The 13145-nt window shown below is 39.9% G+C and overlaps 2 protein-coding genes across 7 annotated transcripts in view; one reads left to right on the plus strand and one right to left on the minus strand.

The window, feature by feature from the left end:
* LOC146673049 (butyrophilin-like protein 2) overlaps positions 1-9384 on the minus strand; it is a 31937-nt gene extending 22553 nt beyond the window's left edge. For 2 of the 6 annotated variants that reach the window (XM_085401457.1, XM_085401460.1), the window contains exons 1-2: positions 9351-9381; positions 1621-1986 (exon numbers count right to left, since the gene is read on the minus strand). In XM_085401457.1, the coding sequence (XP_085257583.1) occupies positions 1621-1986; positions 9351-9381 (397 nt within the window). Of the gene's footprint in view, positions 1-1620; positions 2024-9350 lie in introns of those variants that run through there. The other 4 variants (XM_085401458.1, XM_085401462.1, XM_085401463.1 and 1 more) reach the window with 4 other exon arrangements.
* LOC146673023 (NACHT, LRR and PYD domains-containing protein 3-like) overlaps positions 1-13145 on the plus strand; it is a 505210-nt gene that overhangs the window by 473184 nt on the left and 18881 nt on the right. The window lies entirely within an intron of this gene.

Consider the following 13145-nt stretch of genomic DNA (forward strand, 5'->3'; position numbering starts at 1 on the left):
GGAGCTCAGCCTTGTGTGCCAATGGGGTAAGAGGATCATCTAAAGAGTCAGCATCTAATTGTGAAGTCCCTGCTGTGTGATTCCTGAACTTGCCACAATATCGAAAATTAGACCCTACATTAATATACACAGATATACATATATTGTTCTTATTTTCTTCAATCAGTGATGAATAGTAAGATGTTCTAGCTTCACGGAGAGCTTCCTTATAAAGCAACAAACTATTTGTTCAGGCTAAATGATGATCTTCTAAATTTGTGACACGCCATTTCCTCTCGAGATTACGCATTATCTGCTTTAGGCTATCTGTTTGGAGATTATACCACGGGGTCAAGTACTTCTGATCTGAGGCCAGATTTTTCAGATCTTTTTACTGCTGTGTAATTTATTATTGTAAATGTAAATATTAATTGGAAATGGTCAGACAAGATAGGGTTTTCAGGAAACAGTGTTAGGAGTTAGAGTTTCAAATGAATTGTCATTATTATTGATTAATTATTAAGTCATGTACTAACAAATGGTAAATGGCCTGTATTTGTATAGCGCTTTAACAGAGACTTGGAAGAGAGAGACCAAATGTTTAATAATCCACATTTCACTGTTTTACTCTTTGGTTCAGCTGTGGATACTGTATTGTTCTTTCTTTGTGATTTTTATGTTTAAGTTGTTTTTTGCTGGTAGTTTGTTTTTTGTATGTTTGGGAGCTGACAGTCTCTATGGAGATATGGTTTTGGAGGATAACAGGAGGAGAGAAGCTGCAGAGAGGCGTGTAAGACTGCATATGCGACTGGCATAGCAGAAGGTGAAAAACTGTAAGAGGATCATCGTCTGCTGTTTGTAAACACTTTAGATTTAGAGCAAGTGACGCTAACCACAAAGAAATAATATCACAAAATGTTGTATACATTCATGTCAAAGTGTCTGCCTCCTTAAATCAAACTAGAATCTTTTGCTCATCTTTAACCATTATCGTGACCAGCCCACTGAAAAGAAGAATACTGTGCATTCATTTCTGTTTTTACAGCTATTTTAGAGGGTTACATCCTATGTGGTGCTTACACATTAACATACAGTAAGTCTGGTCTAGGAAAGTAGACGAGACTTACTGTAGGAAAGCAAAAGTAAAGACCGTACAAAACTACAGAGAAAGCCCCAACAAATATACAACCTCTGGCAGAACCAGGCTTTCAAAGCAGTGTAAAAATAGGTGAGTGAAGAAGAAACACTCAAGAAAAACTTTAATCATGCCTTTCATCTCAATCTTTTTGCCTACCCAATCAATACAAGTTATTTTTTCTCTTTCCTTATTATCCAGCTTCACAAACAAAAAACTAAGACTTTGCCACCTCTTTCTTTGCTGTATGCCTCCCATTACTCCTGCCTACTTTCTTCCTCTAGCTGACCTACTCAGTTTGTCTTTGCTAATGTCTTCCTTTGAATACTTCTTGTGCTTTCTCATTCCACCATAGTCTCCTTGTCTTCTTTTCTCTGTCCAGATGATACAAGAACACCATCTTAGAAGTTTTCCTCAGCACTACAGCCATAAGATGCATCAGAACTACTCCCTTAAATTTGACCTCTGACCTTTGTCCATAGTACTGACTTTTGACCTGTAAGCACATATTTGGGTTTGTTGCTGACCTTTGACCTGCAGCTGTACATCTTTCAGTCTCATTTCTTCTGTTCCATCAACGATGGAGCAGGTGTAGTTGCCGCTGTCAGTCAGTTGTGGTTTACTCAGAGTGAGGCTGAAGTTTTTGGTCGCCAGAGGCATCATAGATGTGCGCCCGCTGTAACGTTGGTTTTGTTCTGTGAAATCATCTCCTCCTTCTCGTTGTAGGTGGACAGATTTGTTATGAAGATCACTGCGAATCCACATCACTGTGGGGTCATCCTGAGGTATTAAACCTGTGAACTCACAGGGCAGTAGGACAGACTCTGCCCCCTCATTTACCTCCACCACCACAGCTAGGGCATGCTGGGAAACTGAGGACACACAAACAGAAACACAAATTAACTGCATGCTGTGGGTTTGTCTCAGAGTCCATGTTTATGTTGAGGGAACTGAGAGAACAGTTTACAGTGAGACAATCCAATTTAATTTAGACAGTGAAGTCAAAAATATATATAAACATTAATCTGTTAAATGGTAAATAGACTGTATTTTGTATAGCGCTTTACTAGTCCCTAAGGACCCCAAAGCGCTTTACACATCCAGTCATCCACCCATTCACACACTGACTGACTGCTTGTGTGAGACCTCGCAAAGTTTAAGAACTGTGCAGGATGTAATCCCCCAAACCAAAACATGGTTTGTTGTTCATTTCAGGGGTCTGGAGGGTAAAATCATTCAGTTTTTTTGTGATTATCAATTATTTTTTTCTGGGTCTGGAGTAAATGTTGGAAAATTTGCTTCTTCCTGGTCTTTACTGTACTTTCCAAAGACTGCCTTTAAACCCTGAAGCAGCTTCAAATTTCTTAAATGTCTTGGAGGACTGAGGCTGCCACCAATAGTGGACTAGTCACGATTACATTGACTATCAAAAACATCAACGACTAATTTAATAGTCTGAGATTGGCTGAGATTAAAGTAATAGTTTTCACAAAGCTGAATAAACGTCAAACAGAAAACTGATTAAACCAAAATGTGACAGAATCAAGAATGTACTCCAGTGTCCTGTTATATTTTAGATAGCAAGAAGCAGACGGCTGAGTTTATTAAACTCCACAGAGACAGTCTACAAATTTCATTAAAAGTTTAATAAACTATCATCTTGTCTTTATATTAGCACATACCTTAAACACATCAAGCTGTAAGTTAATGATAGTTATATAAGACATGCTGGTGCAATTAGCTGTATGTTTTACATCCAATAGATGCATGATCTGATTAGTCAACTAATCGTAAAAATAATCGGTGACTAGTCGACTATCAAAATAATCGTTTGTGGCAGCCCGATGGAGGAAAGAAGGTTTTCTATTTACTGTGAACAACAAGATGGCGCCAGTGTTCACGCCAAGCCGTCTCCTCCGCTGTTGTTTGTCGTCCTTCTCTCTACCTGCTGCCCTGATGTCTCCACGTTACTTGCCTATGATCGGCAAACTCTTTTGAATCTCCGGCCATTGGACTACCAGCCACAAGATTTTAAATGGAGATATGTGAATCCTCCTTCGCTTTCAAAGGACTTTCCTGATTACCTCCGCCACTTACCATCTACCTTCTCTCAAAGGAAACGTTCACGGAGACGGGGTAAACGTGGCGGCATCCGTGTTTGTATCAAGGCCTTTTTAAAGTCCTATGTTGCGACAAATGATCGCTATTCTATAAACATCTTGTCATCTATTCCTGCCTTCTGGGACCATGCTAACTTCAGACTATTCTGTCACCGCTTGATTCGCCCTGTTGTACCTTATGGTTACCTGGACCTCCCAGCTGATCTTCCACCTGCTCGGTGCTGGGTGCGGTCCTCCAGAGGAGGTGCGAATCTTGGCAACCTTCGCCTGGTGCGGCGTTCTCCTACCAGTAACAGTGTGACCACTCTGGCCTTGCTAAATACAAGGTCATTAACGAACAGTGTTGGTCAAGTTACTTGAAAAAAGTAATCAGTAACTGATTACTTCCCCAAATAAGTAATCTTGTTACTTTACTGATTACTTATTTTCAAAAGTAATTAATTACTTAGTTACTTTTTAAAAACACAATTTACAACCTGAAGAGGTGATAAAGCGATAGATCTTTCAGCCCAATTCTACTTTTCTGCATAATCCATCATACAAAATGTAATAAAATGAAAAAGTCTCTTTTTAAAACTTGTTTTATTAGTTTTAATCTTTTAACTTCATGCATCAAGCAAAAATTTAATTATATGCAACATTCTCTGACTTGAAGAAATTAGTTTAACATTTAAACCTATTTTCTGCACATTCCAGCACATAAAATATTTTTTTTTGTGTTTACACTCACTCTTTCAAATAGATGCAAGTAAAACACAGCAGAAAATAAATAAAGTCAACGACTAGCGGTCCTGTTGCTCTATTTTCACCTGTAAAGCAGGAGTGGGGTAGGCGGAGGTTTACCCTGGTGCAGGTGTGCCGCAGCGGTCAGTGGAAGAATCCGCGAGTTTCTCTGTGAATTTCCCATTATGTTGTTGCGCACTCGGTGCTTGTTTATGGGTTTTTTTTCGCTGTAAAAAGAAGTTTTCTTCCCACGCACAACGGACACTAATGTTTTTTCACTTTTTATGGAATCAAACTCAAAGGTCAGTACTTCCACGCTTTAAACGCTGCACGCTCATACTCTCTCCCACAATCGATATATTATCCATTGTTGATCTGCACACAGCTGTTGTCACGAACGTCGCGCTCGCTTATGTCATTGCCATGAGACATTCTCGCAAGAAAAAAGAAAAAAAAAATCATGGTTTTAGTAACGCAGCATTCCTACAGGAAAGTAACGGTAATCTAATTACCGTTTTGCGATAGTAATCCCTTACTTTACTCGTTACTTTAAAAAGTAATCAGATTACAGTAGCGTGTAACAAGTAACGCGTTACTGCCCATCTCTGTTGACGAATAAGACTTTTATTTTAAATGATCTTATTCTATCGTTGGGACTGGATTTCTTATTCCTGATGGAAACTTGGCTTCGCCCCGGTGAACTTTTTCCCTTCTCGGAGCTGCTCCCACCTGACTACACTTTTATTAGCTCACCCCGGACCACTGAAAGAGGTGGAGGGCTAATTTCAGGTTTTAAAGACAAACTTCGATGTCGGCAGTTGCCACCTGTTCTGTACCCCAGTTTCGAGATGCAGTTACTGGAAGTGAACTGCGTCCCCTCCATCCTCTGCGCTGTGGTGTATCGCGCCCCGAAACTTATCAAGGATTTTCTTCCAGAATTTGCTGATCTACTGGGGAGCCTTGTGCTACGTTATGACCGTATACTAATTGTTGGTGACTTCAACATTCATGTTTGCTGTGAGGACAGTTCACTAGCTTAGGATTTCCTTGCTCTTATTAGCACCCTCAATCTCACACAATGGGTAAGTGAACCAACTCACACTAAAGGTCATATACTTGATTTGGTACTATCTTATGGTCTGGATATTTGCATCATTGACATAAAGGATTCTGGGATTTCTGATCACTTCCTGGTTTTGTTTAATACTATAGCGAGCGAAGTGGATTTGAACAGTGATGGTCCTGTGCGGCAAACGCGCACGATTAACTCCCAGTCAATCGCCCACTTCATTGATGCTTTCCTTGACTCTCCCCTCTCTGATGCTAACTGTAATGGGGTTTTATCAGCGGATGAGTTTACTAACCTCTTTTATACTACATGCGCTGACATTCTTAACTCTGTGGCACCTCTGAGGATTAAACGTGCCAAATCCTCACAACCCTGGCTAAATGATACTACTCGCGCCCTTAGGCGTGAATGTCGTCGTGCTGAAAGAAAATGGAGGAAAGACAAACTCCACGTCTCTCTGGACATCCTCCATAATTGTTTATCTAAGTATCAAAAGTCCATTAAAGCTGCCAAATCTGCCTTTTTGTCTTGTTATGGCCCTGGTCTAGCATTATTATGACTAATAGCCACAACCCCCGAGCCCTTTTTAATACTTTTAACTCTGTGATAAACCCTTGCACTACCACTTATAGGGATGCTTCCCCTGCTCTTTGTGATAATTTCTTAAAATATTTTTCTGGAAAGATCTCAGCTCTAAGGGCTTCTCATCCATCTCATTCATCATCAGTTTTAGACCCAGTTCCAGCCTCTGAATGCTTGACTGTCTTTCAACAGTTTGAGCCAGTGTCTTATTCTGCTTTAAAAGATATAATTGATCATCTCAAAATCTCTGGCTCCCCGCATGATATTCTTCCTTCTCATTTCTTTAAGGAAGCTTTACATGTTATTGGTCCTAGTATCTTATCTCTGCTGAATGCATCATTGTCATCAGGTTGTGTACCGTCTGTCTTTAAGCATGCTGTTGTGCAACCTATTATGAAAAAAGAAAAATCTTGACCCTAATGGTCTCACTAACTACAGACCGATCTCCAAACTCCCTTTTATTTCCAAAATATTGGAAAAGGTAGTTCTAAAACAACATCAGGCCTTTTTAGAGGTTGCAACGAAGCAGACACATCAGATTTCAGAGGTGAATAAATCTGGATATCATCAGCATAACAGTGAAAGGAGATGTTGTATTTTCTAAATATTAATCCCAACGGCAACATGTACAAAGAGAAAAGAGCAGGACCGAGCACAGACCCTTGAGGCACACCACAATAAATAGGGGCAGAAGCCGAGGAGTGTTGCCCCATGGCAAAAGAGAACGACCTCTCTGAGAGGTAGGATTTAAACCAAGTTAAAACCGTACCTTTGAGACCAACAACATGTTCCAATCTTGATAGAAGAATATTGTGGTTAACCATGTCAAAAGCAGCAGATAAGTCAACTAAAACCACGAAATATCCAGAGTCAACAGTTAAAAGAAGATCATTAAAAACTCTAAGTAAGGCTGTCTCTGTGCTGTGGCGAGGTTTAAAACCAGACTGAAACTTTTCATTAATACCATTTGCATCTGTTCAACTGTTTGCATGAAGTTAAAATTTGGTTATCACATAATTTTCTTACATTGAACAAGAATAAGACCGAAATCATAGTCTTTGGTAGTCACACTCCGCTAGACCAGTTAGCTGATGCCCTAGGCCCTCTCGCTAGCCATCTCTCGCTCACTGTAAGAAACCTTGGAGTGTTCCTGGATGGCTCTTTTAAACTTGAGATACAGGTCTCCACTGTGGTAAAAAAACAGCTTTTGCCAGTTGCGTCACATATCTAAAGCAAAGCCATTCCTTCCTTTAAAGGACCTTGAAAAGCTTGTCCACACATTTATCACATCCAGATTGGACTACTATAACTCCCTCTACTCGGGCCTCCAACACTCTTCTCTTTACCGGCTTCAGTTAATTCAAAATGCAGCTGCGCGTCTTTTAGCAGGTACGAGAATCTATGAACACATAACTCCAATTTTAGCCAAATTACACTGGCTCCCTGTTAAATATCGCATAGATTTTAAAATTCTTTTGTTCACTTTTAAAATTCTGAATAATTTAGCGCCCAGCTGTCTCTCTGAACTACTCCACTTATACAATCCCAACAGAGCACTTAGATCATCCAATCACAGGCTCCTAGCACAACCTAGGTCTCGAATGAAGTCGAGAGGTGACCGGGCCTTTGCATCCGTAGCACCTAGACTCTGGAATAACCTCCCTGTTCATATTTGTACTGCCGAGTCTATCCAGTCTTTTAAATCACATCTTAAAACTTTTTACTTTGGCCTTTGATTCTAGTTGGCTGGTCTAGCTTATTGTGTTGTTACCTATTGTTTGTTGTCCTGTTTTATTGTTTGTTTTAATTGTCTCATGTTTTTACTGACTGTGAAGCACTATGGTCAACACTGTTGTTTTAATATGTGCTATATAAATAAATTTTGATTTGATTTGGTTTGAACCAGTCTGCATTAATGATGAACTGTATTCAAACTGTACTGAATGTTGACAAATAAAAGTAAAAAAGACAAACAAAAACAATATAAAGTGTCTCACTAGAGTACTGGGCCTTCATGAAGTCTCTGTTACCTACAATGGATTCAGATGCACTTCTTTAAACCAGTCATTCTCAAACTGTGGTACGCGTACCACTGGTAGTACTTGGGCTCTCTCTGGTGGTACACGGGAAATCTCCAATTTGGACCTTAAAACTGCAAGGCAGCAGACAGCGTTTTGCTGTGGGGACAAAACGCTGATCGTAAAAACACAGCCCTTTTCCGCGGTGCCGTGATCCCAGTCACTATCAATGAGTCTGAGGCCCCGGGGAGAATTGTGGGGGCATGGGAGATGCCATCGGAAATATCGCCTGCATGAAGAAGCTCCTAGTAGCCAGTCTTCTGTCTATGAGGTCCTTTGAGGTCAGAGGCGGGGAGTTGGCAAGGCACAGTGAAGCTGGAGGATGAACGCTAACTTTTTTCCACTCCATAAAAGTTAACGTGAGGGTTCCCGATGGTTAGGGACAAATGCAATCGCATGGCAGGAGGTTGTACACAGACCAAACTTCAGTCAGGAGAACAACTGAGATAATCCATCCACAATATAAGGTTAGTCATTAATATACTGCTGCATGGGCTGGGCTGTAGTTACATCGTAAGGTTTTAAAAATTGAGCTTTAAAATGAATAGTGATGATTAAAACCCAGAGAGTGATCACTGACTGATCACAGCCTTAATAAACACAGTAGTTTGGACCTGGAAGCAGGTTTCATCAGGTCATGACTTAAAGATTGGATATCCCACCTGCTGTGAATGTTTTAATGCAGTATAGTTGTTATCATTATGTCACATCCTGTTCATGACAGTTAAAATAAATAACGTTCATATAAGAAATAAAATTGTCTCCTGTAAACTGTTAATAGGCCTATACTACTGTACTTTAATGTCGGTCATAATGGTGGTACTTCAAGAGCCATATATTTTATGAGGTGGTACTCATTGTGAAAAGTTTGAGAACCACAGGTTTAAACAGTTTTGTCCATTAAACAGTCGTTAAATGTAACTTGGTGTTTTTTAATTTTGCACTGGTTGGTTATTCTAATATTTCCAGCGTTTACTTTTTTTTTTTTTTAAAGATCGAAAGAAAAACCACATCCACCACACGCCCATTTCACCGTTTACCTGTTCATCTGGCTCACCTGGCCACACAGCAGCCTCGACACAAATGTCACCTTTCACTACATAATCCACAGTATCAGTCCTAATCCATGTGTCGTGCCAAGGTAGGTAGGTATAACCACCAGTCGGGAGCGCGCTCGGAAGGGAGAACGGATTCAGTTGACTCCGTCTCCAATCCAACAACTAGACGTGGAAGTAGTGAGGTTTACTTCAGTGAAAAAGTGAAAGATGAGTGTCGGTACATAATCGATCTGTTTGTTGGTGACAACAGAAAATGCTACATTTATTCTTCTCACGTGTTATCGGACGGGATTATTAAAAAAACGAGGCCTGATACTTATTTGTACCCTCCTGCAACTTTACTGTATAAAGCGCTAAAACCTCCAAAATTCCAAGAGTAATAAGTTAGTATAAGTGTATGTGAACTAAAAATCAAGAATGTGGGATACTGTTTGTCCGTGATTTGGACAGCCCAGTGAGCCCTCCCGACGCAGGGGACACCAGCATTCCTCAGACCGTCCCTCACTCTTTCACCAGTAAAGATATTAAATTGATATTTTCTTGCATGTGCGTGTGTGTATGTCGCTAAAGAGTCCGCGGTCCATCATTATTCAGAGAGGTTCTTACCATTAATGAGCAGCAGCAGCAGCAACATCATCATCCTCCTTTAAAAACCACAAAGTCCTGTTAGCAGCTCCCACACACTCCTGCTCTTCCTTCAGCTGTGACTCTGACAGCAGGCTAGGTTCGGTTTGACAGGAAGTGTCGGCGTGAGGCTGAAGTCTGACAGGGCTGTGAGGCATGAAGCTGATCCACAGCTCAGCTTCATGCATGAAGGCAGATACGTCCCTGGGCTTCCCGATCTCAAGTAATAGTTTGTTAAAATGCAGGTTTATTCAGGTATCTTTTTGTCACAGTTATCATGACAGGCCACACCTGAAACTCTCCAGTCTCTGACCAAACTACTCTAATCATGAGAACCCATCACAGCTGAGAATCCCTCCGCAGGTCCAGCCGACAGTAACGTCAACGCCTGAGCTGGATTCAACGACTAGCGGGTGTGGTGCAGACCCGGTAAATCAGGTGGAGATTAGCTAGTTTAACCACCTCATTAATAGACAAAAGAAGCCTTTTGAAAGGGGAAACGAGGAGTGCCTGGGTGAGGCGAGAAGAGGAGCAGCAGACACTGCTGGCAGACACCACACACCTCTAACACTTTTTCACAGATCCACTTTCTCATCTAAGCCGATTCCACAAACAAATTCATAACGACATTATTAAGAAATCATCACAGACCTTTGATGCTGTAGACATGAAATTATATGAATGTATTAATCATTAGGATCAATATAATCATTATTAATAATATAATCAATAATTGACCACGTCTCTTAAGTTTAATAATACTGACTGTAAAAAACAAAACAAAAACAACAACAACAGTTAATCCATAAGAAATAATGTCAGCTCAGAACTCTGTGCAGTCCAGTCAAATTCTTCCACACCGGACTTTCTCATCCATGACCCTAACGGACCGTGGCCGGACTCGTTGCGCACGTGGCATCCTGGCACGACACCACGCTGACATGAAAGGAGCTCCTGAAAGCGAGCCATTCTTTCACAGATCTTTGTCGAAGCAGTCTGCATGGCTAGGTGCTGACATTATATACTTGTGACCATGAGAGAGATGGAACACCTAAATTTAATGATCTGAATGGGTGAGTGAATGCTTTTTTATGCATGTATGTGTATTTAGAGCATGCCATAAAGACGACGAGAGAGGTTAATCTACTTCATGTTCCATATTCGGGGAGTTTTCGTGACATCTATTGGACATTTGAAGACACTACAAAATAATCTCTGACTAGTATGAAACAAATACACCACAATCACAAAAAACATGTAAATGGAGAGTGATCACTAAAGTACTGTAAAAATAAAATACTGCAAAATGTAAAGGAAAACATGAATTAAAAGTGAAAGTGGCATGACTATGACTCACTGTGAGACTGTGACAGAATCCAATTAAAATAAACTGCAGCAGGAAACTGTCTGTGCACATCTACAGCTGCATTAAATATTGGCTGTTCAGTGGTGACTTTGATTATTATTTAGCTTTTGTGATGTGAAAGAGTGCATTTATTATTTGCTTTTCTGTAATCTGATATTGGTTTAATAACTGGTTGGTTCAAAGTAGAAATTCAGTAGATGCATAATGTGTTAAATATCTAAAGATTCTTCTTATAACCAGAACAGAGGTGATGAAGAGTGCGGCAGATTAGTGAGATGCCAAAATAGAAAGCTGAAGAAGAGCTTGCATACAAAAATAGTCACACTGCAAAGAGTTTAAAAGGAACCCTTATGGTTCAATAAAAGCAGAAGCTGTGAGGCCAGGACTGGTAAAATGTAAAAGCTGAACAAAGTACTGTCAGCATACTGTCTCACACATGAATACTTCATTAACATTTTTACTTTTTTTTTTTATTCCTGCTGCTTGAAATAAAAAACACACACAAACAAGAAGAACTCAAACTGGACTGATGCTTTATTTCAGACACAGACACAAACATGCATTACAACCCTTTGTGTACACATGTACTAATACTAAGCAATCACCCAACATGGAGACACAGAACTGAACGCCATTCAGAGCACATTTTGAATCAACACCATGGGCATGTTCAGATTTTAACACAAGTGATTGTTTCACTCTGAAAATGGAGTGAAGGTGAGCGTTATTAACCCTTTGTTGTGGGCAGTCTGAGGTACACCTGTGCACTACTCATGATGTCAGATCAGCATCCTGATGTGGCACACCTGTGAGGTGGGATGTATTATCTCAATATGGCAGATGTGCCCACTACCACACATTTGGACTGATTTGTGACCACTGTTTGGGAGGGATGGTTATATTGTGTATCTGGAATGAATTTTAGGTCTCTACGTCCATCCCATGGGAAATGGGAGCAGTAACAAAGGTGTTGCGTTTATATTTTTGTTGAGTGTATATCTGAAAACGGGAAAAAGGTAAAATGTCAAACATCTGCTTCCATAATATAAATATCATTAAATAACTTTAGAAAAACTTCCACTTGACTCTTTACATGCAATGTTGTAAAAATATATATTTTATTGTTTAATTAATCTGAAAATGTTAGTCTGCCAAATGTGCAGCAATTGAATTTCTTTATTCTCTTTAGCTGATAGTTTGTGAGGCCCAGGTAGACTGCATAACTGCATCTCTACCAGTTTCTGTGCGCTCCAGCCTCCTCTGTGCCATGTGAAGGGATTTCCCTTAAGGCAGGAGAAATTATCTCCACGAAAAGGAACAGGTTCGGCCATCGCACACTGGAACAAATTCTCTTTTTAAATAAAAATGAAAAAGGGTTACCGTCAATGCATCATGTTTTTAATTTGCAAGTTCATAAGCATTTTCCCTTTCCATTTCACAATCAATTCTACCCCCAGGTCAAAAATATGTCTGGGAAAATTTTCTTAATATAATATTATTTATAAATACACCCCTCTGGCGATTAATTGCATACCTGCATGGAGGCGGGACCTAACAGCAGAAGCATATTCCATAATGTGTTGTACATTATTATATGTATATTATATGTAACGTGGTATTTTTCAATTATTGTATTTACTAACATCAAGAAGTCACAAGCAAAGAAAGACCACACCATGGTGCATATTTAAACAAGGAGAGTTTACTGGTCAAAACTATTTATTAAACAAATAAAACACATTTTCTTAACCACCAAAAAATACACGTTCAAAGCAACACAACGGAGGCCCAATATCAGACAGAACTCCACTCTGTGGAGTGGGCAATCATAATGAAGCGGTTGGTTTTATTTTGTGGATTCAAGCTGCTCTTCATATTTTTGGCCACCAGATGTCACCAGAGAGAACTGCGTTGAAAAGCTTCGAGTAATGAACCGTTTTTCAATACAAGCTTCAGAAAGCTTCATTTGGCCATCACTAGGTGAGTGCAAACACATTTATCATCCACCACACCCATGAGACACGCCCCACACCCGTGCACCAATACAGTGAGTCCATTTAAACCAACCCATTTAGTCAAAAAGGAACAACTCATATGGCTCCTACACCACTGATTTCCTTTCCGATCCGATACCAAGTAATATTCAGGCTGGTATCGACGATACTGATCCGATACCGATACTTTGTACAAAAACTTATTTTATTTATTGTATCTCAAATTATAGTTTCATAATGATTACAGGACATCAGATTACTTGTTCTTATCACTTAATAATGCAGAGTTCATCATATAGAAATAAAGAACCTGAAGTTGTGCTATTTGAACACCTTGCCTGCCTGCACCTGTCGCCTCAACATACGCTGGTCATATTCTGTGATATGATTTACTCTGAGGTGTTTGACAAATTTGTG

The sequence above is a fragment of the Rhamphochromis longiceps genome, linkage group LG3, assembly GCF_057381845.1.
Source record: "Rhamphochromis longiceps isolate RC_006_pf linkage group LG3, R_longiceps_female_GT1.1, whole genome shotgun sequence".
Lineage (NCBI taxonomy): Eukaryota > Metazoa > Chordata > Actinopteri > Cichliformes > Cichlidae > Rhamphochromis > Rhamphochromis longiceps.